Here is a 23,319-nt window from a genome sequence, read left to right on the forward strand (position 1 = left end):
ACGTTTTCATTCATTTACACTCACTGTGCCCATGTAAAACCAAGTGTGTGATGCCAGCTGGCGAATTTCATATTATGTGAAAGATTAACCGTGTGCGCTGCTGTGCCAACACATGAAAAGTAGCTTGATGAGTGTCCAAAGTAGTGGAAGTTTGGAGGGGACGCCATCTTTGGTCCCAGCTCTCCACGTCCCCAACACGGACTGTGTTTTCAGCAACAAACCACGGCTGTGGTGAAGGCCCAGGAAGGTATCGTGAAACGTTTTAAGACGTATGTGTCTTTTCTTCCTGCTCGTTTAGGTCATTTTGGGAAGAACGAAAGGAAATTGTATTTAAATGACCGAGCAAATCTTGGTGGCGAAACCTGCTTGCTAGCTAACGTTACAGTAACGCGTCAGCTCCAAAGTCAATTGAGCCTGTGTGGCTAGCTAGTAGCACTGAGGACACAGGACCGTCATTCTGTGCTCAGGCCAGTGAAGTAACCTCAAGACAAATACGTGCATAATGGCGATAAACCTTTACGAGAGCAGAAAGGTTACCGCTGTACTCGGTGCATCCGTGTTTAAGCATGCTGCTGCCGTTATAAGAGCAAACACCAGTCAAGTTACAGATGGATGCAAAAGACGGATCAGTAAATGCAGGGAAAGAGATCAAGCATTTTTTATGATGGTTAACGTTATATCGCTGGATTGGTGGCAAGTACTGCACAAGTTAAGTGTGCATCGCACTGTTAGCAATCCTTTGTGCGTTGACGGTGGTGGTTCCCGACAAATGCTGTTCACATTATCAGTGTAACTGACGTTAATCATCATATTAGCGGTACAGAGTGGTCTGAGATCGGCTTTAAACATGACAGCATCTATAAATCTAACATTAAGTGTAGTTGTGGTCTGTAAGATGGCCATTTGCTATAGATGCTAACGTTGCTGCATTGCATGGTAGGTAGCCTTGTTTGACCTTTTAGTATTACTAACTTGGAGGAAAGAGCTCAGTGTTCGTGAAACGCTAGATGTCCCAACAAAACTGAAGGGCCACCCATGGAATACAGGCTGCTTTGGGCTGTGCAGTTTGCATGCTAACAATAACACGCATTCAAATGATTGATGCTTATTTAGTCATTCTGGGTGATCAGAAGTAGTTGGCACATAACCTGTGATAATCACGCCTCCTTGCATCTCTAGTAGTTTGTACTGGATATTGTAATTATGGCGAACTTAAACGTAGCCTTGGACATTAGGGTAGCTTCTCCATTTCTTTATATTGTCGGTGTTGTGTTCATTGATTGGCGTTAATCAGTGATGGCTGCCCACATCACATCAGTATAATACTTAGAAATACTGGAGACTTGTGAGACTGTTGTTGTTGTGTGTGTTATTATTATTGTTATTATTATATATATTATTATTATTATTAGCTTAAGTTGCCAATGAGTGAATCTAGGGGGAAGAAATCCAAAACTGTTCATGGAGATTTTTTAACATTTTCCAAGTGTCTGCCATAAACAGGTGGTCACTGCTGACTGAGCAGCACAGAGTTAAAATGACATCCACAGCAAGAGTTGTAAGGGTTCAACCACTTGTTCCTGCAGGGGCTTGAATATAGATAATAGTTATGCACTGAGGCCTTCATGATTGAAACACCACACAGCTTATTTGTATTTATGATGTGAAACTGGCTTGAACATTCAGGGTGAAATGTGAGATACTGTTTTTGATCCATCTCAGAAGGACCAAGATTGGTTTGAATAGCAGCGGTAGGAAGGCTTTTAAAGCCACAGTTTCTCATTAAGGCTATGATTTTTAGAGGATTATTGCAGTGCCTGTAGTCAGGATAAAACGGTAAACACTGAACACACCAGTCATTTATTCACTACATGAGTTATACTTGCTAGTAAAACTGTTTGGAAACAAAGTGAGAAGGCTTGTCTCTGTCTGTCTTGGTGATTAAAGGGCTAAATATTTTGTACTGCTCTATTCACTCATAGCAAAATAACCTTGCCTGGTTAATGGCAAGATGCAAAGTCACATGCTTTGCATATTTTTTTCAGATTTTTGTTTTGTTTTCAGTGCAGATGCCACTCTAACTGATGATGGCTGTGGTGGATGACTTCTTAGGCAAAATGAACCACAAGTTTGATTAGTAGTCACAGACCCTTCATGGGAAATGTGACAAGCTATTTTGTTGTCTCTCATTTGCTTTAGGAAGATGAAATGGTCCCAAATGTTGCGTGACTGTTACTAAGATTTGTCCTATTAATTTTTTTTAACCTAAGGTGTCTCTTAGTGTCTCTAAGGCAGTGGCTGTTAATGTGATCTTTAGATGTAATCAGGGAGCAGTGTCTTAGCAAAGGTTAGTTTACAATGTCAGAAAATTATATAACTGCTTTTGTGGTAAGTGATTAACAAAAAAAGGTTATGATAAACAATTTAGGATACTTTATCCAGGGAAGTGTCTTTCAGTTTACTATAGAATTTTTATTTTAAGTTCAGTTATATCCTACATCCAGATCATAAATATGAAGCTTTGTTCTCATCCGTAGACAGTTAGATGCATCTGATAATTGAATTCCAGTCAGACAAGTACTGAACGTGGCCTACATTTCCTTTGCTTCTGTGCTGCTAGACTTAGCACTTGATTGCATTTCAGTGCACAACTTCATATGATGTACTGAGAATCACTTGTAATCATGGCCGTATCAATAACTGTGTTTTCAATTTGCCAGTTTTCATCCCATGTGGCACTGTTAAGGTTATTCCTGTGTGACCAATTGAGTCATCAGTCATTCTGTCAGATCCTAAACTTAATCTAAAATTTGTCCATAACTGTCACCATGGTGGTTATGTAAAAATATGACGTGCTGGTTTTTGTTGTTTTTTTTTTGGTCTGCTGCTGGAATGAGCCTGTGATTGTTCTGTAAGGTTGTTATTAGTACACTGATAAAAAGAACATGAGTTAACCACACATCTACACACACACAAAATGGTTTAAGAACTTAGTGGAATTTTTTTTTTTTTTTTTAACTCTGAAGTATGAATGTATTTGCAGCTTGTTTTGTGGCTAATGGATTGACTGGAGGTAATTTGATTCATGAGCCATTTTTTCCTTTTTGTTTTAACACCTACTTCATCTTTCTTGTGCTGATCTGGAAAGTGGTCACAAGTTGGTATTGAGTGAGTCAGCTGTATCATACCTGTAATGAAGCATTACAGGTATGTAATGGCTTCATGTTGCACATTGAAGTGGACCTGGTGCCGGCCAATGGCATTGTAATGTCTGGCTTAAGAGCATAGCGTGTTTTGTTTTAGAGGACATAATGAATGGCCTTTTGTTTAGCTTTTTTAAGGCTTGTTTATTATCATTCACCATCAGTCGGACCCTACAACTCTGGGCCTAAATTGATTCTAAACTTAGATTGTTGATCATTTTAAGATGCGAAACTTTGTATGTGTGATTCTTTTATTAATTTGCATATGTAAACAAAGAAGTTGTCATTACATGCAAGCAGTGTTTGTCTTTCCGGAACTTGTACTTTATTGAGAGCATTTATTGGATCAGTGGTTTTTAAATAATAAACATGATGTAATCAGAATGTGGTTCTCTGAGCTGCTCATTAATTTACAAGTATTGTCTCCCTCCATGTAAAAAGACTTGGTTTCATTGTCAGCCATTTCTGTGCTGGTTCCCTGGAGCTCTGCTTAAATTAACTGATCCCTCCCCACCCTCACATTCAGCTGAAGTCACATATATGTTTAGTTAGGATTAGATAGTAATTTTGAATGTCTTCTTTAGTCCATTTGGTGTCTTTCACCTTCTGCATTTCTCATTCCATCTACTGGTATGTGGCAATTTTGGGAGGTGAAGACTAACCCTATACTGTATGCTGCTGTTGTAGTTGATTGGTCTGTTTGTGTGGCTTTAAATGGATGTTAAGAGTTAGTATGTTTGTCTATACTTGGTGCACATTCATCATTTGACTTATCTTTGTTTGACTGCAGGTTGGCTCTATTCCTAGCTGCTATGTTTTTGTACTTTGTTATTAAGAGGAATTTCTCTCTGTGTTTGCCTGTACTTGTATCTGTTTCTTTGCAGATTCAAAATGGTTGTCTCATTAAAGCACAGGTTTAGTGGGCAGATCCCTCTGAGTCTGCAGCAACACTGAAGCCCAGGGAGCTCACGTAACAGTCCCACAGCAGCACAGCACAGTGCCTAGCAGTCGAAACATTGCTCTTGGACTCTGAGGATGATAGTGTTTGCAGCACAGACATGTCTGTTACTTCCGCACTTCTACTCTGTATTTTGAGTTTTTTTTTTTTGTTTTTTTCAGTAGTCTTAAGCTGCTATTAGTAGACAGTAGTAATAACAGGAGCATTCATAATGAAAATCTTGCGTATTTTCTCCGTGCGACACAAATGTACAGTGAAACCTGTCTTGGATAAATCCCATATGACATAAATTTGGTCTTGGCCTATATTCTGGTCTTGACTCAAATATTATCACCTGTCAAGGTGTGAGATTGTATATGTAGTTACAGTAAATAAATTAAATTTATCATAGCTCTGAAGAGCATTGCTGCTTTGTCATCTGCTCTTGAGTGGGCTTTCAAAGGCTTCAATTAAGCTGATTGTTGAATTACTGAGACATACTGTGAATTGTTGCTAATCTGCCCAGGCACCATGGAGGAGCTGCACAGCCTGGACCCCCGGAGACAGGAGCTGCTGGAGGCACGCTTTATGGGTGGGGTCAGCGGCAGCACAGGGGGCAGCACTGGCAGCACAAGCGGGGGAACCAAAGTGAGTGATTATATTTAGCAGTGTCACTGTTTGTACATTATTGGTCAAAATACTGCTTTTATTGCTGAAATTGAGTCTCATCCTAAAATGATCTCCGTTTTTTTTTTTTTCAGGGTTTGACCAATAATGAATGTTCAAATCACAGTTTTGGAAGCCTCGGATCCTTAAGTGACAAGGAATCAGAGGTATACTAACCTATTGACACTAACTACATTTACTTGGACTACAGTAATCAGATGAATCATTATTAGAACTGAGTCAATTGATTATATGAATAAACATGTTGACATTAATGGTCCATTCATACGCTTGCTCATTGCTGTAGCACTGAGTCTGAGCCCATTTAATGAGTGACAGTGGCCTATCAGATGAGTTTTCCTCAGTGGGAAAGTAGACCAATATGTAAAGGGTTGTTGTGTGTGTCATAAATTACCTGAGTCATATTGACTGAGGTGCGTATGCGATATGTCTGCTGTGTCAATAACAATGCCATTCCTAAAATAGTCAACATATGCTTACTCTGATGGTAACCTTATTTGTATTACGATCATGAGACAAAGCTGTTTGTGTGTTTTTTGTTTTTTTTCATGAATCTCAAACAGGTTCATATTTTAAAAATCGCATTTCGTGTAAATGGTCATGATAGTCATTTGTGTTGGTTGTTAAGGGTTTATGTAAACCAGGTCCTGTTTTTTGGGTGATACCTAATGGATATCATGACCCACCATCATCCAGACACTATGACAAATCAAGTGCTTGGCCACTTCGCTATATTTTGGGACCCCCCACCTGTGAATTTAGCAGACCTAAACCTCCCCATTGGGTAGTGTGCAAGACTACATTCAGACCAACAAAGGCTTCCTCATTAATTTCACTAAGACCACAGCATTGGTGCAGCGTGGGATGCCAACTACCATGCTGCATCCTGGTATTTAATACGCCTTTAAACTGGATTTCCATGTTCATATTTTATGTTCCACATCCACATCCACACCGCTGCAGCCCCTTGTCTTGTTTTGTAGTAGTGCTGTTATTTGTCTGAATGTCATCCAAGGCTGCAGTAACATATATTTTTGCAGCATTTTTAATTAAATATTTTGACCAGCTGAATTAACTGGACTATTTTATGAAAAAAAGGAAACTGCTGTTGCTCAGCATTACCTAATGACACTGTTCCTATTATACTCAAGGGACAACTCAGATCAGACCAGCACCTTTTGGCAAATGCACAAAGAAAATGACAAAGTTGGTTCAGTTTGGTGGTCATAAAGTGTCTGAAGTGGTAGTTGTTTTGATAAATGGAGGTTTGAAGGTTATGACGATAATATAGGTTTGTGACCGGTTTGTTATTTGTTCATTATTTCTTGCTCACTCCTTTTAAGATTCTCATGGACCTTTTTTTCCCCAACAAGAGTTTATTTGTATTAAGACACTGATCCGGATCTCACTTGGTGGGGATCAGATCTGAAAAAAGATTTCTATCCTCATAAGGGTTATTGCTGTTGGTATTTTCCACCACTGTGGTTAGCATAGCTCATGACTGTAGTTTGCAGTGATTCATCTAGGATAAGTGATGATGTCGAACAAAGTATCACTGTTTTGATGGAGATTGAAAGCAACAAAGAAATTGTTGTAAACCTCATTTTATAAGCATTTATTTATTCCCTTATTTATTGTCATTTCTTATTTTGATAACTGTAGATCTAATTGACTAGAAATAACATCAGTGGTCATTTAAGATTGGAGTGTTGCTGAAAAACAAGATGAAACTGCAATGAGAGCAACTACACAAGTAAAATCTGTCATGGAGATTTTCAGCAGTATTTCCACATTTACATTTAGTCATTTGATTCAGTGTTGTATAAAAAATATTGAACTTCTGTTCGTTGTCAAGTTTTTTTGAAAAATAAATGTGGATTTGTTTAGACGATCCCCACAGGTAGCTTCACACAGCCAGTGTTTTTATATAGCAATTGTTTTGTAAAGCATTAGTAAATCAAATTTCTCTTTCAGACCCCAGAGAAGAAACAGTCTGAAACAACCAGGGGCAGAAAAAGGAAACCTGAGATCCAATCAGAGAGCAGCCAAGGTGAGCGTTGTCGTGCTCAACTGGTTATATATTGGCTCTTGCTCGCTGTGTTTCTTTGAAATATTTTAATAACACTCTTTTCCATCTTTTCCCCCTCACAGGGAAATCAATTGTGCGAGGACCCAAAATAAGTGATTATTTTGATGTAAGTTTTCAATTTGTTGTCAGAAGTGATGAGCGAATGATGTGTGCTGTATTAGTCTTTCAACATCCGAGGCGTAATCCATTTCCTGTCTCTGAAATAACAGAACTGTGAAAGCCACTGGTGAGTCTGCTGATATCAAATGTTCGGCACTGACGTCACTTTCCCTCTATTAACTTTTTAGTTCCAGGCAGGAAACGGGTCCAGTCCAGTCAGAGGTCTCCCACCAGTGATTCGATCGCCCCAGAACTCACATTCCCACTCTGCTCAGGGCACAGCCGTAAGTCACGCCAAGCTTTGCACTCCAAATCTCTGCTCTGCTGCTCCATGTGCTGTCGCACTGTCATGAAAGAAGGGCTCTCTTCTGTTGCAGGTTAGACAAAATAGCTCATCTCCTACTAGTCTGTCTTTTGGGGACCACATGACGCATCCAAAGCAACTAGCAGTCAAACTTGTTCAGGTGAGGGGGGGCCGCAGATACACCGGACACCATTTGTAATTGCTCTTAAATGTGTTTGAGATTGCTGCTGAAGTTTTTAAACGTCTTCTTTTGTTGTTTTCCACTCTAGACTGACCTTACAGTGTTGAAGTTGGCTGCCCTTGAAAGCACTAAGAATCTAGACCTTGAGAAGAAGGAGGGGAGAATAGATGATTTGCTAAGGGTAAGATCTTACTGTTTACTATCTTGAAGAAGGACTTGACTGGCCTGTGATGTCACTTTACAAACCTTAATTTGTCTTGTCTTTCAACCATATAAACAACATTTGTAACAATTGGTGGAATGGGAGAGTAATATGAGTTGTCCAGCTGCTGATTAAAGTTTTTTTTCTGCTTCATAGGCAAACTGTGATCTCAGGAGACAGATAGATGAACAACAAAAATTACTTGAAAAGTACAAGGAACGCTTGAATAAATGCATCACCATGAGCAAGAAGTTGCTCATAGAAAAGGTAAATGTTATTCCCAACCCCTCCAGAACACTGAACATTTTCTGCAAACCTGCATGCAAACCTATGTTTTGCACTGTTGTTCAGAGCACCCAGGAGAAGCAGGCCTGTCGGGAGAAGAGCATGCAGGATAGACTTCGTTTAGGCCATTTCACTACAGTGAGACATGGAGCCTCATTCACAGAACAGTGGACTGACGGCTATGCCTTCCAAAACCTTGTCAAGTAAGAGCTTTTAGTGAGATTGTGTCTTATTGATCATGATGTTGTTTTACTTTTTTTTTGTGTTAATGTGTTTTTCGTTTTTAACCTTTATCCTTAAAGGAACACTCTTCTCAGAAACATCTGCACAGAAGCAGCTTCTTTTTTTTTTTTTTTCTTTGCTTTGCCTGAATGTCTGTCACTTTGCACCAGAGGACATTTGCATAGAGTGGAGCTTTTCTCAGCTTTCCCCTGTAGTGCAACTGGACGCCTTTTTAAAATCTCTGTAGCTCAGAGAGGCAGCATTGGGCTGCAATGCCACGTCCAATTCACAGTGAATAGCAGCCTATCGCTCTCTCAGCTTTCTCAGTATGTGTGAATGTGTAATTCCTATTCTCTCCAATTATCTCAACTCCACTGTTGAATGAGTTCAGCTAAACTACTCCTGAACCAGACTAAGCTCCTGCACCACTTCCTCTACCATCTTGTGTGATTGCCACTTTGCCGACATGCTGTCAGGAGCTATGCAGCAGAGGTGCTCTGCAGTGTGTCTTTGATTTTATGACTGAGCTGTGATTAGGGCACACCTTTCTTATTTTTTGCCTGTGTGGGAACCTGTTCATGATTCAGATGATGATCAAGTAAGATACTAGTTTAGCAGTAGAGCTTTGGTTTTACAGGTAATTCATAAGTCTTGATTCCCATCATCTTAAGCATGCCGTTAAATTAAGTGTTTTGATAAGATTACTGTAGGTTAAGAAATGGTTCTAATCTCATCTAACAAAAAGTACTGCTTTCCATCTGCAGACAGCAAGAGTGGATAAACCAGCAGAGAGAAGACATTGAGAGACAGAGAAAACTTCTAGCCAAGAGGAAACCTCCATCCTCTAGCAACTCCCAAGCACCAACCACAAACTCTGAGCCAAAGCAACGCAAAACCAAGGCAGTGAACGGAGCAGAAAGTGATCCCTTTGTAAAACCCAGTCTACCTCAGCTGTAAGTCCAGGCCTTGTGTAAATCACAGATATCCCAGCAGCCACTCCCATATAACGTTCACTGTAGTTTTCTTTGATACAGTTCTTTATTGTTGTGTCATCTGCTTTAAGTGAGTTTAATAGGACAGAAAACACAGTAGGTGAATAGTTGTGTATACAAATCCAAGTAAACATGGAGATGCTGTTGACAAAGGCAAATGCTTTTTTCCATATCTCTCATCAGGCTGACACTAGCAGAGTACCACGAACAGGAAGAGATCTTCAAACTGCGACTTGGACATCTCAAGAAGGTTTGTCCAATGCTGAACCTGCAGCAACAATTCATTACAACAATTTTTCAGTTGTTCAGTGTGGAATTTGTATTCCTGTGTAGTGCAGGCATCAATATAATAGATTTCATAAGTTACTGAATTTATCCAGGACCCAGTGTGTAATCAGGGTAACAGGTGCCTTTACATAGTTTAGAAGTTAAAACCTAATTGCAGTCAGTAAATTATTAGATGTAGCAAATCTTTGTCTTCTATATGAGGATAATTGAACATATTCAGCCTGATTCTCCTGTTTCCTGAGCTGAACGCTGTTCCCTTTGTGTGAATCACCCCAAGGATGGAGTGAGCCTGTAGTTTTTCGATGTATTCATTGTTTTCCCGATGAATAAGCATCACAGGCAGCCCCTGACAGACTCCGTACCAAGTCAACCGTTAATATTTAATACAGAACTAGTCAGCTGTGTACAAGTGGGTTTTGATGAGCTTTTCTCCTTGTAGTCAGAGCTCAGAAGTTCTTTGTGTGTGTTTGTGTGCTTGAATCATTTATAGGAAGAAGCTGAGATCCAGGCGGAGCTGGAGCGTCTGGAGAGAGTGCGCAACCTTCACATTCGGGAGCTGAAGAGAATAAATAATGAAGACAGCTCACAGTGAGTCTGAATCAATTTCTTTGACAGTTACTGCATTGACATTGGTACATGATGTACATGCAAGGCCAGTATCCTCATCCATAGTGCTGAAATTAAGTAACTGTCCACTGGATGAGGCTTTCTTTGTGTTTTTGTACATGCATTGGCATAGCAAAGCTAATGGAAGAATCTGTCTTTGACACATATCTGTAATTTTGATTGTTTTTTTGTGTTTTTTTTAACCCAAAGATTTAAAGATCACCCAACGCTGAATGAACGATATCTGCTCCTACACCTTCTAGGACGAGGGGGCTTTAGTGAAGTTTATAAGGTACATGATATTCTGATGACAAAACTTTCAAAATTAGATCTTCTTAGCAAGTGTTGCTTTTCAAGTGTAAACTGTTTGTGTGTTTGTGCATTTTGCAGGCGTTTGACTTGATTGAGCAACGATATGCTGCTGTGAAAATCCACCAACTTAACAAGAACTGGAGAGAAGAGAAAAAGGAGAACTATCACAAGTATGTTGGCACGTGTGGAAATATGTCTCCTGTGCAGTGTGCTATGATATGTGTTTCAAATGTTGTGACGTTGACGCTGTTCTGATGCCCTTCACTCTCAGCGTATTGTTATTCCCCTCCATAAGCCCCATTGCCAGGCTTTCAGTGCAGAATACAGCACCTGCATCTTCAGGCTTTGGTTGCTAGCAGATGCATAATTACCTTCCTCTCCACAGGCATGCTTGTCGAGAGTACAGAATACACAAGGAGCTGGACCACCCCCGAATCGTGAAACTTTACGACTACTTCTCACTGGACACAGACACGTTAGTGCACTCCAAGAAATACGTGTTCATGCATTTTCAGCACTTTTCAGTTGGCTTCTTTTAGATGTGGACTATAATTCTGACCTTTTTTTTTTTTTTTTTCCTTTCCATTGAATAGGTTTTGCACTGTCATGGAGTACTGCGAAGGCAATGACTTGGATTTCTACTTGAAACAGCATAAGCTAATGTCTGAGAAGGAGGCACGGTCCATAGTCATGCAAATTGTGAACGCACTAAAATACCTGAATGAAATCAAACCCCCCATCATTCATTATGACCTTAAGCCAGGTAAACTTATGTCTAGGAATGATGAGTCTCATCACACCAGCTAAAGAAAATATCAGTTATAGCATACTATAATGCTAATGCTTCTCTGGTGCTAATTTTTTTTCGTTTGATTTCAAGGCAACATCTTGTTGGTGGACGGCACAGCCTGTGGGGAAATCAAAATCACTGACTTTGGTTTGTCCAAAATCATGGATGATGACAACTATGGCGTAGACGGGATGGACTTGACATCACAGGGTGCAGGGACCTATTGGTGAGAAGAAATGTCCCACATATACAGACATCACTGAAGTATAAGGACATGGATAGAGATTTAAGAATGGCTGAGATCATTTACTTAAATAAAAATGGTAATGTTAGACTATAGAAATACTCCAAGTAAAAGTATTATCAATAAATACTATAAGGAAAAGTACTGGTTATGTAAAACATTCTTTGTCAGTATTGTCATTAATATGTAAGAAGTACTTTAATGATGTAGTTGGTTGCGTTGGAGCCAAGGTTAACTTTCATGTATTGTGTGGTTGTTCAATCTCTGCAAATCTGCATCATATTTTATAGACTAGTCAAATCTTTTTATATTTAAAATCAATATAAAAAATGTCTGAGTAAATGTACAGTTACTTCCCACCACTCTACATGAAAGTAACAGACTGCTAGCGCAGACACTAAATGACCTGTTTTTGTGTTCTGGCCAGGTACTTGCCTCCTGAATGTTTTGTGGTTGGTAAAGAACCTCCAAAGATCTCCAACAAGGTGGACGTGTGGTCTGTGGGCATTATCTTTTTTCAGTGTCTCTATGGAAGGAAGGTAGGAAGGCAATATAGATTCTACCCTTAAATACTACTGTAATTTATTGCGTAACGAGTAAGCACTGCTCCTCCTTTTTCAGCCTTTTGGCCACAACCAGTCACAACAGGACATCCTGCAGGAGAACACCATACTGAAAGCTACCGATGTTCAGTTCCCTGTCAAGCCTGTTGCCAGCAATGAAGCAAAGGTGGGTGAACTTGCATAAAAAAATAAATGTGGCCATTTTAAAAATAACTCATGAATTACCAAAGAAAAAATGTATGAAACACTAATTCAATTTTTGATACTATTCCTCCCCCTTCAGGCCTTCATAAGGCGTTGCCTGGCATACAGGAAGGAGGACCGCATCGACGTTCACCAGATGGGAAGCGACCCCTACCTGCTCCCTCACATGCGGAGGTCAAGCTCCTCTGGAAATCTGCAGATGAGTGCTGCTGGCTCGGGACTTGCCTCTTCCAGTATCATCTCATACTGACAGCCTTGTACTGTGACAAAAAAAAAACAAACAAACAAAGGCAAACTGACCAAGTTGCTCCCCACCTGCAGAGCTCCGGGCTCGTGGGAGAAGGAACAGCTGGCAACAGGAAGAGCAGGACACTGGTGGGGAGATCTCACCTGGCCTCCTGACCTGTGCCAGGCTTCTACTTGTTTACCAGGGCTTGATCAATGGAGGGATGTTTTTAAAAAGGATCGTTTGAGGGCCCGACAAAAGCACTGAAACTGACAACGTACCTTGAAGAAAATGTGACTGAACGTTCTGTTCAGATGTTGCAGATGGATAAAGCCTTAAAGGGCCGAAGGGAGACTTGGCAGCCCGCCGTTTAGATTAAATAACATGGTCCTGCCAGGGTGCAAATGATTCAGCTGCTAGAAGTAAATTTACTGTGAGGAGAGGACAGTCATCGTTATATAGAACTACAAATATTTCACTATTGATTTGGCTAAATGTTTTGTTTTCACCAATGTTAGGCTTTAATTTGAGTTACTTAGCCATGAGAATGTAATGTGTAGCATACAAGTGGCATCTAGTGACATTTAGGTTGGGGGCAGCGTTCTTAATGTTTAATGCACAAAGTAACCAAATGTAGAAAAATGACAATGTATAAAATCCTATGCAGGAATATTAATTAACAGATAAATTGGAAACTGTATATGCTGTACAGGTGAATTTTCAAATTTTGAACTGCAGCAGTAACGTGTACAAAGTTAAAATTTCCCCATGTAAAACTAGTCTCCTGGAGTGTTTCATTTTGCTGCTTTGTTGCTCTTACTTTTTCAAGGGCTCTGTGTTCCACTTCGGGTACAAATTGTACAGTTCTGCGAAGAGTGAATAATAAATGCCAGGAAATGTTTTTCTCTCCCAGTGAATGGTCCTGTAGATTATATCCGTCTGTTCATTCTACAGTTAACATCCATACTTACAACCTGATGACACACACCTTCAACTTGAAGGTGCAGTCTGCTGGCATTAGTCTGCATTCTCTGAGATTATACTGCCACTCAGTGGCTCTGTTTGGTACTGCAGGCTGTACCAAGGATGCTCATGACACAAACCACTTTAGATGAGCTTAAAAATACAAAGCAGAGGCTGAGATAGTGAAAATACATCAGTTTAATCAAGTTAATATTTCAGTGTACAAACTATTTTTTTGTACAAAACCAAAACCATTTTATATGACTACCACACTGCAGAAGGCAAACTTGCTTTGTTAAAGGAAAAGCCCCAGTATTATAAGTTACTGCCCATCTTCCCCTGAAGACCTTAAGTAGTTTATGGAGCCCCTGAAAGTTTTTTTTTTATTATTTATTCTTCTGCTTTGCCCCTTGCAATGAGTTTTGCATTTCCCCTGCTCCCTAGAGGTAGGCTGAGCTGCACTATGATTTAACATCACATAGTATGTAACAGACTTGCCAGTTGTGACCACAGCATCTGGGTGCACCCTCGGCTGTGGCTGGCTCAGGTACAAGTCTAGCCTATAGCTTTCTAAAACTGCTGCCAAGGCTGATTGAGAGAGAAGCTGTGATTGTGTCTGTAGCCATGACTGTGCTTTGGTTGTGACACACTATAACGGGTGCAACACTAACTGCATGCAAGGGTTGTGTGTATGTGCAGTTAACTGACATGGTTGTGCTGGCTAACTGTTGAAGTTCAACTGTGTCCCTGAACCTCTCCTGTGGGGTGGTGTACACCTCACATATCTGGTAGAGGAAGTGCAGGCTTAAAATTTTCATGGCTATTATTAACAGGAACAATATCACTAGCATCTTAGATTCAACCACAAGGGCCAAGCAATGACCATATTCACAACCCTGTCAACCAAGACGGTAGAATAGCTGCAGCTGTGCTCACATGCAGTTAGTGGCTCTTCACTGTCAGAGCTCGGCCTTTGAAATGAGCAATAAATACATAATGTTAAGTGTCACATTGTCTCTCTGCAAAAAGTTTCTCTAAACAAGGAGTGTATTATAAATGAAGTGGACCAGACCAACGCGCTAACTGTTCTGTGGACCAGGGGAAATGCAAAAGAAGTTCAGTTCAAAGAAATCCTACCACAACCATTGTAGTTTGACCATTAAAAAAAGATTCAAAGATTCTGACTTGCACACTTAAAAGTAACCTGTTTCCCATGTATTGTACATTTTGTTTTTGAGCCAAGTTCAAAAAGCCAGCATAGTTTGTTAACACATCTATTCCTATGATGAGTTATGAGCTGTTTAAAAACTGTGCTGTTACAGAGTGTCTATCTGAACTCTGCTGAAAGGCTTGAATGATTCCTGTAATTTTCCTTTTCTTGCCATCAACAAACTGCTTTTAAGATGAGCTGCATCACACATTCACAGGAAAACTTGCATGTAAAAAGACAATCAATGAAGTATCCTCGAGATGCGAACAACAATCCTAACGGTGTGTAGGAGCAGTTTGTCAACTGAGCTAACAGCTAACAGACTGACTACATTGTGCAAAGATGTGAGACCAGACTGATGACCTTAACTGGTGCTCTCTGCTATGAGGAGTCTGCAGTCATTGTGATGTTTACTGATTCACAGGTGGTCACTGATGATGGGATGGGGGTTTTAGTCAGTGTTCTGTTCATTTGGATGCTGCAGGGGGGAAATGTGGTATCCTGTGTAACAGCATGAGCTGCATGAGCAGTGAAAGGAGGATAAACCAAGTTAGATGGCGGCAGAGTTACACCGGAGAGTGCACCTGGCAGAGTGACAGGTGGAGGACCTGTGAAGCACAACACAAACAAAAACTGTTACCTACAACTGCATGTGTCTTTAAAGCCTTCGTTGAGCTGGGCACTGTAGTTTTAAGCAAGTGTTTCTCAAGCAAAAGTAAATGATGTATTTCTTGAAATAATTCAACATGCGGAGTTTCGATTCCTTCAACTTTGAGTATTTACCGCAGCAGAACAGTGTATGTGGGATTAATTTAATTAATTTAAAGTATCCATGAACATCTCTATGACAGGAATGTCACACAGCATCTGTGGCTCATTGATGTGTTTTTAATAGTTGATCAAAGGATATGAGAAATAAAATGCATTGTGTTTTGGCTACACAAGCAATTATTGCTAATTAGCAATAGCTAGCAGCTACAGTTAGCAGTTACTATAAGTTGAAACATCTGTCCATCTAGAAACTCAATAAAACAGTTATTTTTCGACATAAAATATTACCCAGTTTCACCGAAATCAGTGAATGAAGTTATAAAATTATTGTTTTTGTACAGTAATCAGTGAGACCTGGCTCCCAGAAACACTCTGCTCTGCAGTCTATCGTATTTCCAACCTGATTCTTGTCTCGTTTGTGGTCTGATAAACAGTAAATTCATCGAATTCAGTCCTCCATATTGCTTTTTCCGAGCTACAGCTGCTGTCATATTTCACAGGAGACACGTAAGCACAGAGTAGGTTGGAAAAATGATAGAGGTGTAATGAGAATACTAGGAACTAGCTTCTTAGCTGAACAGCCATAGCTGGTGGTGTGTGACGTACTGCCATGAAGCATTACACACTTCTCGCAGGAGATCGTATCCACTCAATCCAAGTTACATACTGCAAGAACAGACATTCAGGCTCAGAGTGAGAATGAAAGAGGCCCCATTCTCCCTGTTATAAATCAGTGTACTATCAACATGATTTTGAAGCTGTTATTTTAAGGTAAAACTGTGACATAATGTTGCTTATTGATTATATGTTATGATAATTCTATGATTATTTACAAGTAATCCAAACACTCTCCAGAGAACAAAAAACAATACCTGCACGTTGTAATCCACCCACTCCAGGTGGTAACACTTGGCCCACGTCTGGCAAGGCGATATTTAGATTAGGTAAATTAGGAAAGGGTGGAAGATGTCCCGGTAAAGGCATTAAACCTGTCCAACAAATGTAATATATATCAGACGCAGCAGAGTGAGCAGCCTGGTCTCAGGCCAGTTTGGCTTTCAGAGCAGCTGGCTTTGGCACCACACCTGAGGAGCGACAACTTCTACTAACCTGGTAGTGTGGCAGCAGGATTGGCAGACAGGGGAACGCTGTGTGAGGAGGACACTGGGCTGGTCAGCGGGACAGAAGGAACTCCTGAAAGAATCATTAACAAAACAGAACAATGATGAACAGAGGTACGAAGGCATCTTTTGGCTTGTACTGTTTTTTGTCTATTTTGTTGTTTTATTGTTTTTATTCTTCACATTTTCCACATATATTTTGCTTTATCTGCAAAGCTACGTCACATACACCCTCACATCAAGCCAGACGAGATATTTTTAATAGTCAGAGATGATAACGCACCTGTCTGCAGACTGCTAATGACAGCGGTCGGGCTGCAGCTGACCGACAAGCCGGCGAGAGACTGCTCTAATCCAGTCGATGCAGAAGACGACGCAGCAACTGGAACGGTTGGAATGACAGCAGAGAGATGGACCTGGTAACCAAAATTACCTCGAATCAATAAATGTTCGCATCGGGAATTCAAACGACATTGAAAGAATGTTTTTGTGTGGTGAGTCGCTGACTTACCTCTGTGAAGCCATCAGATGAAGGAGCCGCTTCACTGGGAGTCTGTGCAGGGAGGACGATGCTCTTGCCCTCTGCAGGTGGCAGTGTAGGTATCCTGTGCAGGTAGCCATAGCCAATGCCACATCCTAGACTGAGGAGACAGAAACACTGTGAGGGCAAATGTCCAAATAGCCTTTAAGATGATGTGAAATGGCAACTTTACAAAATCAGCTTTGGGAAGTGATGTGTTGTAATAGCCATGACAGCATCAACAGCATTTAACAGATTCAGGTAGATGACACCTCGATGACTGCCATACCTGCCCTCTCCACCCCAGTCACAGTTTGGACTGATGAGCACCTCGCGGCAGTTGTCTGTATCTGTGTTGTAAACATACAGCTTGAGCTCCTTCCCTTCATAGGTTTCAACGATGGAGAACAGATCTTCACTCTGTCGAAGGAGCAGAGACACATGGCAGGTCAGCCTGGTGCCAACTTCAAGTGGACGTCACTACGAATCAGTGAAAGCAAGCACCTCGTCCATGATGGTGTCGGCTCCTATAATGTAGTCAGTGTGGGCCCTCAAACCAGCCAGGGCTGCAGGAGAGTCTGGCTCCACATCCTGGACTCAGACAGCATGTATAAACATATTAGGTGACAGCAGCAACTTCTAAAAAACTACAAGTCTGTGCTCTTACGTCTAATGAACAATTTAGAGTTTGGAGCACATGAATGATTACACATCCAAAAATCATATCTGCACTGCATGCATGTCAGAACCGTACAGGATGTTTCAGCGTCTGACCGGCACACTCACCAAGACATGCCAAACGTTCTCATTGACTCCTTCAAAGCTGCAGAAGCGAATGCTGACCCCCAGGAGCCCCTGGCCACCCCACATGTTGCTGGGTATGACCGTCGTCTCCCTCACTGCCAGGGTCTTGCTACTGTACAACAGCATCTTAGTGGGCCTCTCCACGTTCATCTTCAGCAGCTCTTTGAGGGTGTCATTGTCCTTGTTCTGCAAGAGATGAAGACATTCAAATCACCCGTCCTAACACTCATGAGACTATATGAGACTTATCGAAGCAGCAGGTCCGATAGCTACAGCTGGTTCTATTATAGCGAACTTACCAGTCTAGTGTCACAAATGGAAATGATGAAATCAAAGAATGGCTCCAGCCCGGCATGGTGACCAGGGGAATTCTCTTGTACCTGTATAAAGCAGAATCATAAAGATAAGACCGTCAGCAGCAGACGACTAGAAAAAATGTCACCAGGTCTAATGAATCTCATTATCTGCAACATGCAGATGGCAGGATCTTAATTCAATGTCTACAACATGAGCCCATGGATCCATCGTGCCTTGTGTCAGCGTTTCAGGAAACAGACTACCCATCTTCTAATGCCTACTTCCAGCAGGATAGCACACAAAGCAGGAGTTCAGTGTCTCCAGTGGCCCCCACAGTCACCAGAGGCCCAATGTATAAATGATGTGTGTGCACAAAAAACATGCCTTTCCTAACGGGTGTTTCTAAGTGCAGTGTGTGTGTGTGTGTGTGTGGTGTGTGTGTGTGTGTGTGTGTGTGTGTGTGTGTGTGTGTGTGTGTGTGTGTGTGTGTGTGTGTGTGTGTGTGTGTGTGTGTGTGTGTGTACATGTCATACTGCAGACCAGGTTTACATACAGTTTTCTAGACACAGCTGCAGGTGATATGATGAAATGAACATGAACTATAAAGTGAGACATGTCACCTTATAGTAAAATATTGTCTGCTTAGGTTGTTTCACTGTTGGTGTTTCTATTTCCGCGTGTTATGTGAAACGTGTATCAAATGCTGAATTTTATTATTCTTTTTATTTACATCTGAGCCAACACTTACCGCTGTTGAGTATTTTTTAATTGTATCCTGAATTATGAAGCACTTTGTGGAGTCCGTTTAAATACGAGCTCTATAAATTCATTATTGATCATCCTTCTTCTATTCAATAATGATGACTGAGATATTACCATGGTAATGTTTACAGGTACATGAGATGAATTAGTGGTGTGGCCACTGTAAATATAAATAGACACAGCCGTGCCTCACGGCAGCTGTTCTGCTGCTGCTGGAGAACTTCTTTGCCGTTCCTCTCCTTATACGGTCTAATGAGTGGCTGCGTGGCAAAAGTACTGATATGCAAACAGGCATAAGGCAATTCTACATCTATTTGTGGGAATGGAAACTAGGTTTGTGCACATGCCTCCAGTTCCACAATGACTGAGATTAATGAAACAGAATCAGGTGAACACACGGCTTTATAAATCTGAAGAACAGAATGAGTATTGGCAGCATGTCTGGCATTTCAGCATGGACCAGAATCTCAAAGCAGTGTTTCCAGCACCTTGTTGAGTCCATGTCATGAAGAATTCTGCCTGTTCTGAGGACAGGAGGCCCAACCCACTATCACAAAGGTGTACCTAATGAAGTAGCCACTGAGTGTGTTATCCATGGTGACATCTTTGTAATGGCTGCACATAGACTTAAACACATTAAACAGCGGTCGCACACATCCTTTGTTTGTGTGTTCAGACTCTAGATAATAAAACTGTTGCACTGACGCTGATGTTGGCCTACTTTTTCCACACAGAAAACTCATCAGGAATCAGGATTGGGAATCAATAAAGAATTGGACAGATAAGCAGAATCGATCATGGCACTGGTGTCAATGATCAATTCCAATCCCTACCTGAGGGAACAAGACACTAATAAAGATTTATATATCTACAGAATGATGAGGCCTAAGCCTCACACATGTGGAAGTGTATATAATACTGCTTTTAATGCATGCTTTTAAAATCCTGACAATCAACAAAACTAGAGAATATCAAGAGCAGCCAGGAGAGAAAAATGCTCCCTTTACCCGTCTGATTTCAAAAAGAAAAGGGGAAAGTTTGCTGTTGCTGATGTGTGTGCTGATGCCACAAATTAATCAAAACAAATACATAAAATAAACATTGCCAATTTTAGTAGAACTGCACCTAAACTTTTTCCTCTCATGATACGACACTAGTCCTCTTTTTGTCCTACATTTAAAATCTGTATTCCAAGCTGCAGTGAACTCACACCTTTATGTAACCTAACATGAGTCTTGTGACTATACTGTGGCCCGCCTTGACTGAATTAATAGAAATGACAGTGTCAATACAGTATTCTTAAAATTACACTGACAAAGACACTGTATCTCCCAATACCTGATCCCTTAATATACTTAATATTAATAAAGTCTGTAAATAACAATCCAGCGGAACAGATCAATGGGTCCCTAAATTTGAGTATTTTTTTTAACAGAAATGTCCAAAATTTACAGGCTCCAGGTTCTCAAATGAGAATATTTGCTGACTTTCATAGACTTCTATGACAATAACTTCAAAATATGAAGGTTTGGGACTGTTGAGAGGTGAAAACTCTTATAAAATAAGGACAAACTTTGTTGCAAGACTTTTTTTTTTTTTTTTTTTTTTAGCCATTTTAAGTATGTGTGCACATATGAGGAATTTGACCCCGATTTAAAGACTGTAATCAGTGTACTTGCATAGGAGGAAAGACACAGAGCTCAACAAGGACAAAACAAGTAACTAACAATAACGGGCATATTTCAACTTTGGCTTTAGGGAAATGTCAAGAGCGCTTTTCATTATTTTTAAATAAATAAAAATCAATGAATGACAAGGGTTAGGCTGAGAAAAGATTACATGCTTATTCAAAAAAAAGAAGGCACACACCCATTCTCATGAGGTATGTGCAGTAAGCAGCCTCACCGGTTATTCTGGCAGCAGCCACTTTGCGTTTGAGTTTCATGGATTTCGACTGAAAGCTCCGTGAGGCGTTCAGGGACAACACCGACAAGAAAAAGCATCAGTTTGATGCTCATTAACCAAGTCGAGTCATGTAAATCCAAATCCACTTCTGAAAAACACCCGACAATTTAACTAAGTCACTGCATGAAATGACAAACGCAGTTTCAGTATAATTAAAATTAGTGTGGTCCAGAACACCGACTAAACTACAACACAGCAAACAGGAGCGTTCATTCAGACATGTTGACAGCTACGTTAGCTGTAGCCGCTCACGGTGAACAGGTAGCTCGGTGCGTCAGACGATGAGCTGTGTGGGTGACATATTACTCCAATGACCCCGACGCCTTCTCACATAACTTCCATTCAATGAAAACATAAATATCAAAATTTAGCTGTGGCATTTGCTAAGTAAAACGCTGGCTAGCTCCTCCTGAGTCTCCCCGCAGCTAACAGGAGGTCTCTCTCACAGACAGCCTTCACAGGTAAAAGCGCTGCCCATGAAAGCCGCTCTTACCCTGAGGACGTGGTAGCCTTCAGTTCCTCCACCTGGTATCTGGACGCTCTGGGACCCCCCCATGTTTCCACGAATGTGTGTCTGTCAGGGTGGGCTAGCTGTGGGATTTAGCAGGTGACCGTCCAGCAGATCATCATCAGTGCTGTGTTTTCCTGCGGTTCCTGGTTCTCAGCACTTCCGCTCTGGTGTCATTGTCAGTGGCGGCTCAGTGATGACAGAAGGAATTTCGGCTGCAAGGCTTTAAATTCACTTAATAATCATCCAGGTTTAGAAAAAAAAAAAAAAAAAAAAAAGGAAAAAAAAAACAGTAAAGTATTTTGCAAGGCTGGATCATCAAACTGCCTCAGGGCCCCCAAATGCCCCAGTATTACTGCATGTGTTCTTGCAATTTTTGCATATTGGCACGAGAAGCCAAGAAATACGATACAATTTTAACTAAGAATATCAATTATTAGGTTAAACAGTGCATATTTCTAAAGAAAGAAAGAAACCCTGCTTCCAGGTAGTGTTAATCCAGCACTGGTTCATCTCTAGGTATACAAAGTGCTAATAATAATAATAATAATAATAATAATAATAATAATAATAATAATAATAATGTGTGTGATCTGTTGTGCGCACAGTACTTAGCAGAGTCTTGGAGGTGGCATACACTGTGCACCAAGGCTTGTTTGGAGATTTGTCTTCAGGCAAATTGGAAGTCATATGCACTGTTTGTATATGACTGTTTTGTTTTTCTTTTGTACTCTGGGATTTCACCAGGTCAAAAGTTGAGATCTGAGAAGAAGATGGAAGATGAGTAATGAGCCTCTTAGCCTGTAACTTCCTGTCAGCATCTATAACCATTAACATAGCGGTGCAATATGAGTGATAACCTCAGCTGTATTTTAAAAGGTGTTGTTGTTTTTTTTGTTTTTTTTTTAAATTCTGACCTCAGCTGCTTTTGATTTGATTGTAAAATCACATCAAAAATGAGAGCCAGGGAAGATGTGACAGAACAGAATTGTCTCTTTGATCAAACAGTGATAATGAGAGACATCATCAGTGCTATAAAGAACACGGGCTCAAGGAGTAGATTCATGTATATGTTGCTGCATATCTCTGTAATGCAGCAGCTCTTATCAAATAATTTGAAAGAAACCTGCTCGGCATTGTGATTCTCCTCATCAATCATCAGTTATCCTGTCAGTCTATGTGTCCGCTGGAGCTCACCTTGATTTCATCTCTCTGCAGGCTGCGCTGGACGATACCTTCAGCTTCAAATGCATGTTTCAAGAGGGGAGACCAAGCACTGGCCTTATTTATTCTGACAAGATGATTTTCTACATGACATTGTGGTCTGAACCAACATTGTGATTCATGCAATCTCTTTAGAATAATGACCATTATTGTTATTATTTTACCCTTTGTCCCCTTTTTAAAATAGGCAAGCGCTGACAGAGGAAGAGAAACACAATTCTTAGTAATTTGACTGTAAATTAGAAGAAATATCTTAAAACAAGTCTGAAAGTCACCAAATTGATATGACTTTTCAAACTGGCGAGTCTTAGAAGACAAATACAAACCAAAAATAAGTATTTTAACAGCAACTATTTGACATAGCAAAGGGATCAGTGTGTAAACAAGACGTGCACAACATGAATAACATGTCAGTTAACAGGGTGGTTGGTTCTTGCATCAGCACTACAACCGCAATTATTCAGCATAAAATTGCACCAACATCTCTGGAGATACTGACACAACACATATTTATGTTTTACCTCCACATAAAGGGGCTCAGGGCTGTTTGATGAGGATATTTCATCCTTTCTCCACATTTGAAGAAAAGCAAAATATTCTTCTCAAATATCCTTTCAGTTCCAGTGGAGCGTAGACGTCAACAGCGACATAAATGTGGCTGCATTTTACAAGACCAGTTGCATGACTCCTTTATGGTGTTTCCATATTTTAAGTTGAGCACATTCAAGTGTGGTTTCAAA

At 40.6% G+C, this 23,319-nt stretch overlaps 2 protein-coding genes across 2 annotated transcripts; one reads left to right on the plus strand and one right to left on the minus strand.

The window, feature by feature from the left end:
* The first annotated feature begins 73 nt into the window (after nucleotides 1-73).
* On the plus strand, nucleotides 74-13,349 carry tlk1a (tousled-like kinase 1a). The gene is given in 23 exon segments (XM_070975735.1): nucleotides 74-169; nucleotides 171-203; nucleotides 205-247; nucleotides 4,667-4,788; nucleotides 4,902-4,973; nucleotides 6,802-6,877; nucleotides 6,979-7,022; nucleotides 7,204-7,299; nucleotides 7,393-7,479; nucleotides 7,589-7,681; nucleotides 7,859-7,969; nucleotides 8,054-8,190; nucleotides 8,974-9,162; nucleotides 9,385-9,451; nucleotides 9,980-10,077; nucleotides 10,306-10,387; nucleotides 10,486-10,577; nucleotides 10,793-10,882; nucleotides 11,001-11,170; nucleotides 11,288-11,423; nucleotides 11,869-11,980; nucleotides 12,063-12,170; nucleotides 12,288-13,349. Coding segments are annotated over 23 exon segments (2,286 nt in total). The 5' UTR covers nucleotides 74-112; the 3' UTR covers nucleotides 12,459-13,349.
* A 363-nt stretch (nucleotides 13,350-13,712) lies between these two features.
* Nucleotides 13,713-21,527, minus strand: LOC139340756 (Golgi reassembly-stacking protein 2-like). Its single transcript, XM_070976715.1, has 10 exons — nucleotides 21,341-21,527; nucleotides 18,123-18,203; nucleotides 17,806-18,009; nucleotides 17,524-17,610; nucleotides 17,309-17,439; nucleotides 17,011-17,140; nucleotides 16,783-16,915; nucleotides 16,489-16,572; nucleotides 16,251-16,367; nucleotides 13,713-15,215 (listed from the first exon to the last, which is right to left on the minus strand). The coding sequence occupies exons 1-10, from the start codon at nucleotides 21,401-21,403 to the stop codon at nucleotides 14,989-14,991; spliced, it is 1,257 nt and encodes a 418-aa protein (XP_070832816.1). The 5' UTR covers nucleotides 21,404-21,527; the 3' UTR covers nucleotides 13,713-14,988.
* Between the last annotated feature and the right edge of the window lie 1,792 nt (nucleotides 21,528-23,319).

The sequence above is a fragment of the Chaetodon trifascialis genome, chromosome 12, assembly GCF_039877785.1.
Source record: "Chaetodon trifascialis isolate fChaTrf1 chromosome 12, fChaTrf1.hap1, whole genome shotgun sequence".
Lineage (NCBI taxonomy): Eukaryota > Metazoa > Chordata > Actinopteri > Chaetodontiformes > Chaetodontidae > Chaetodon > Chaetodon trifascialis.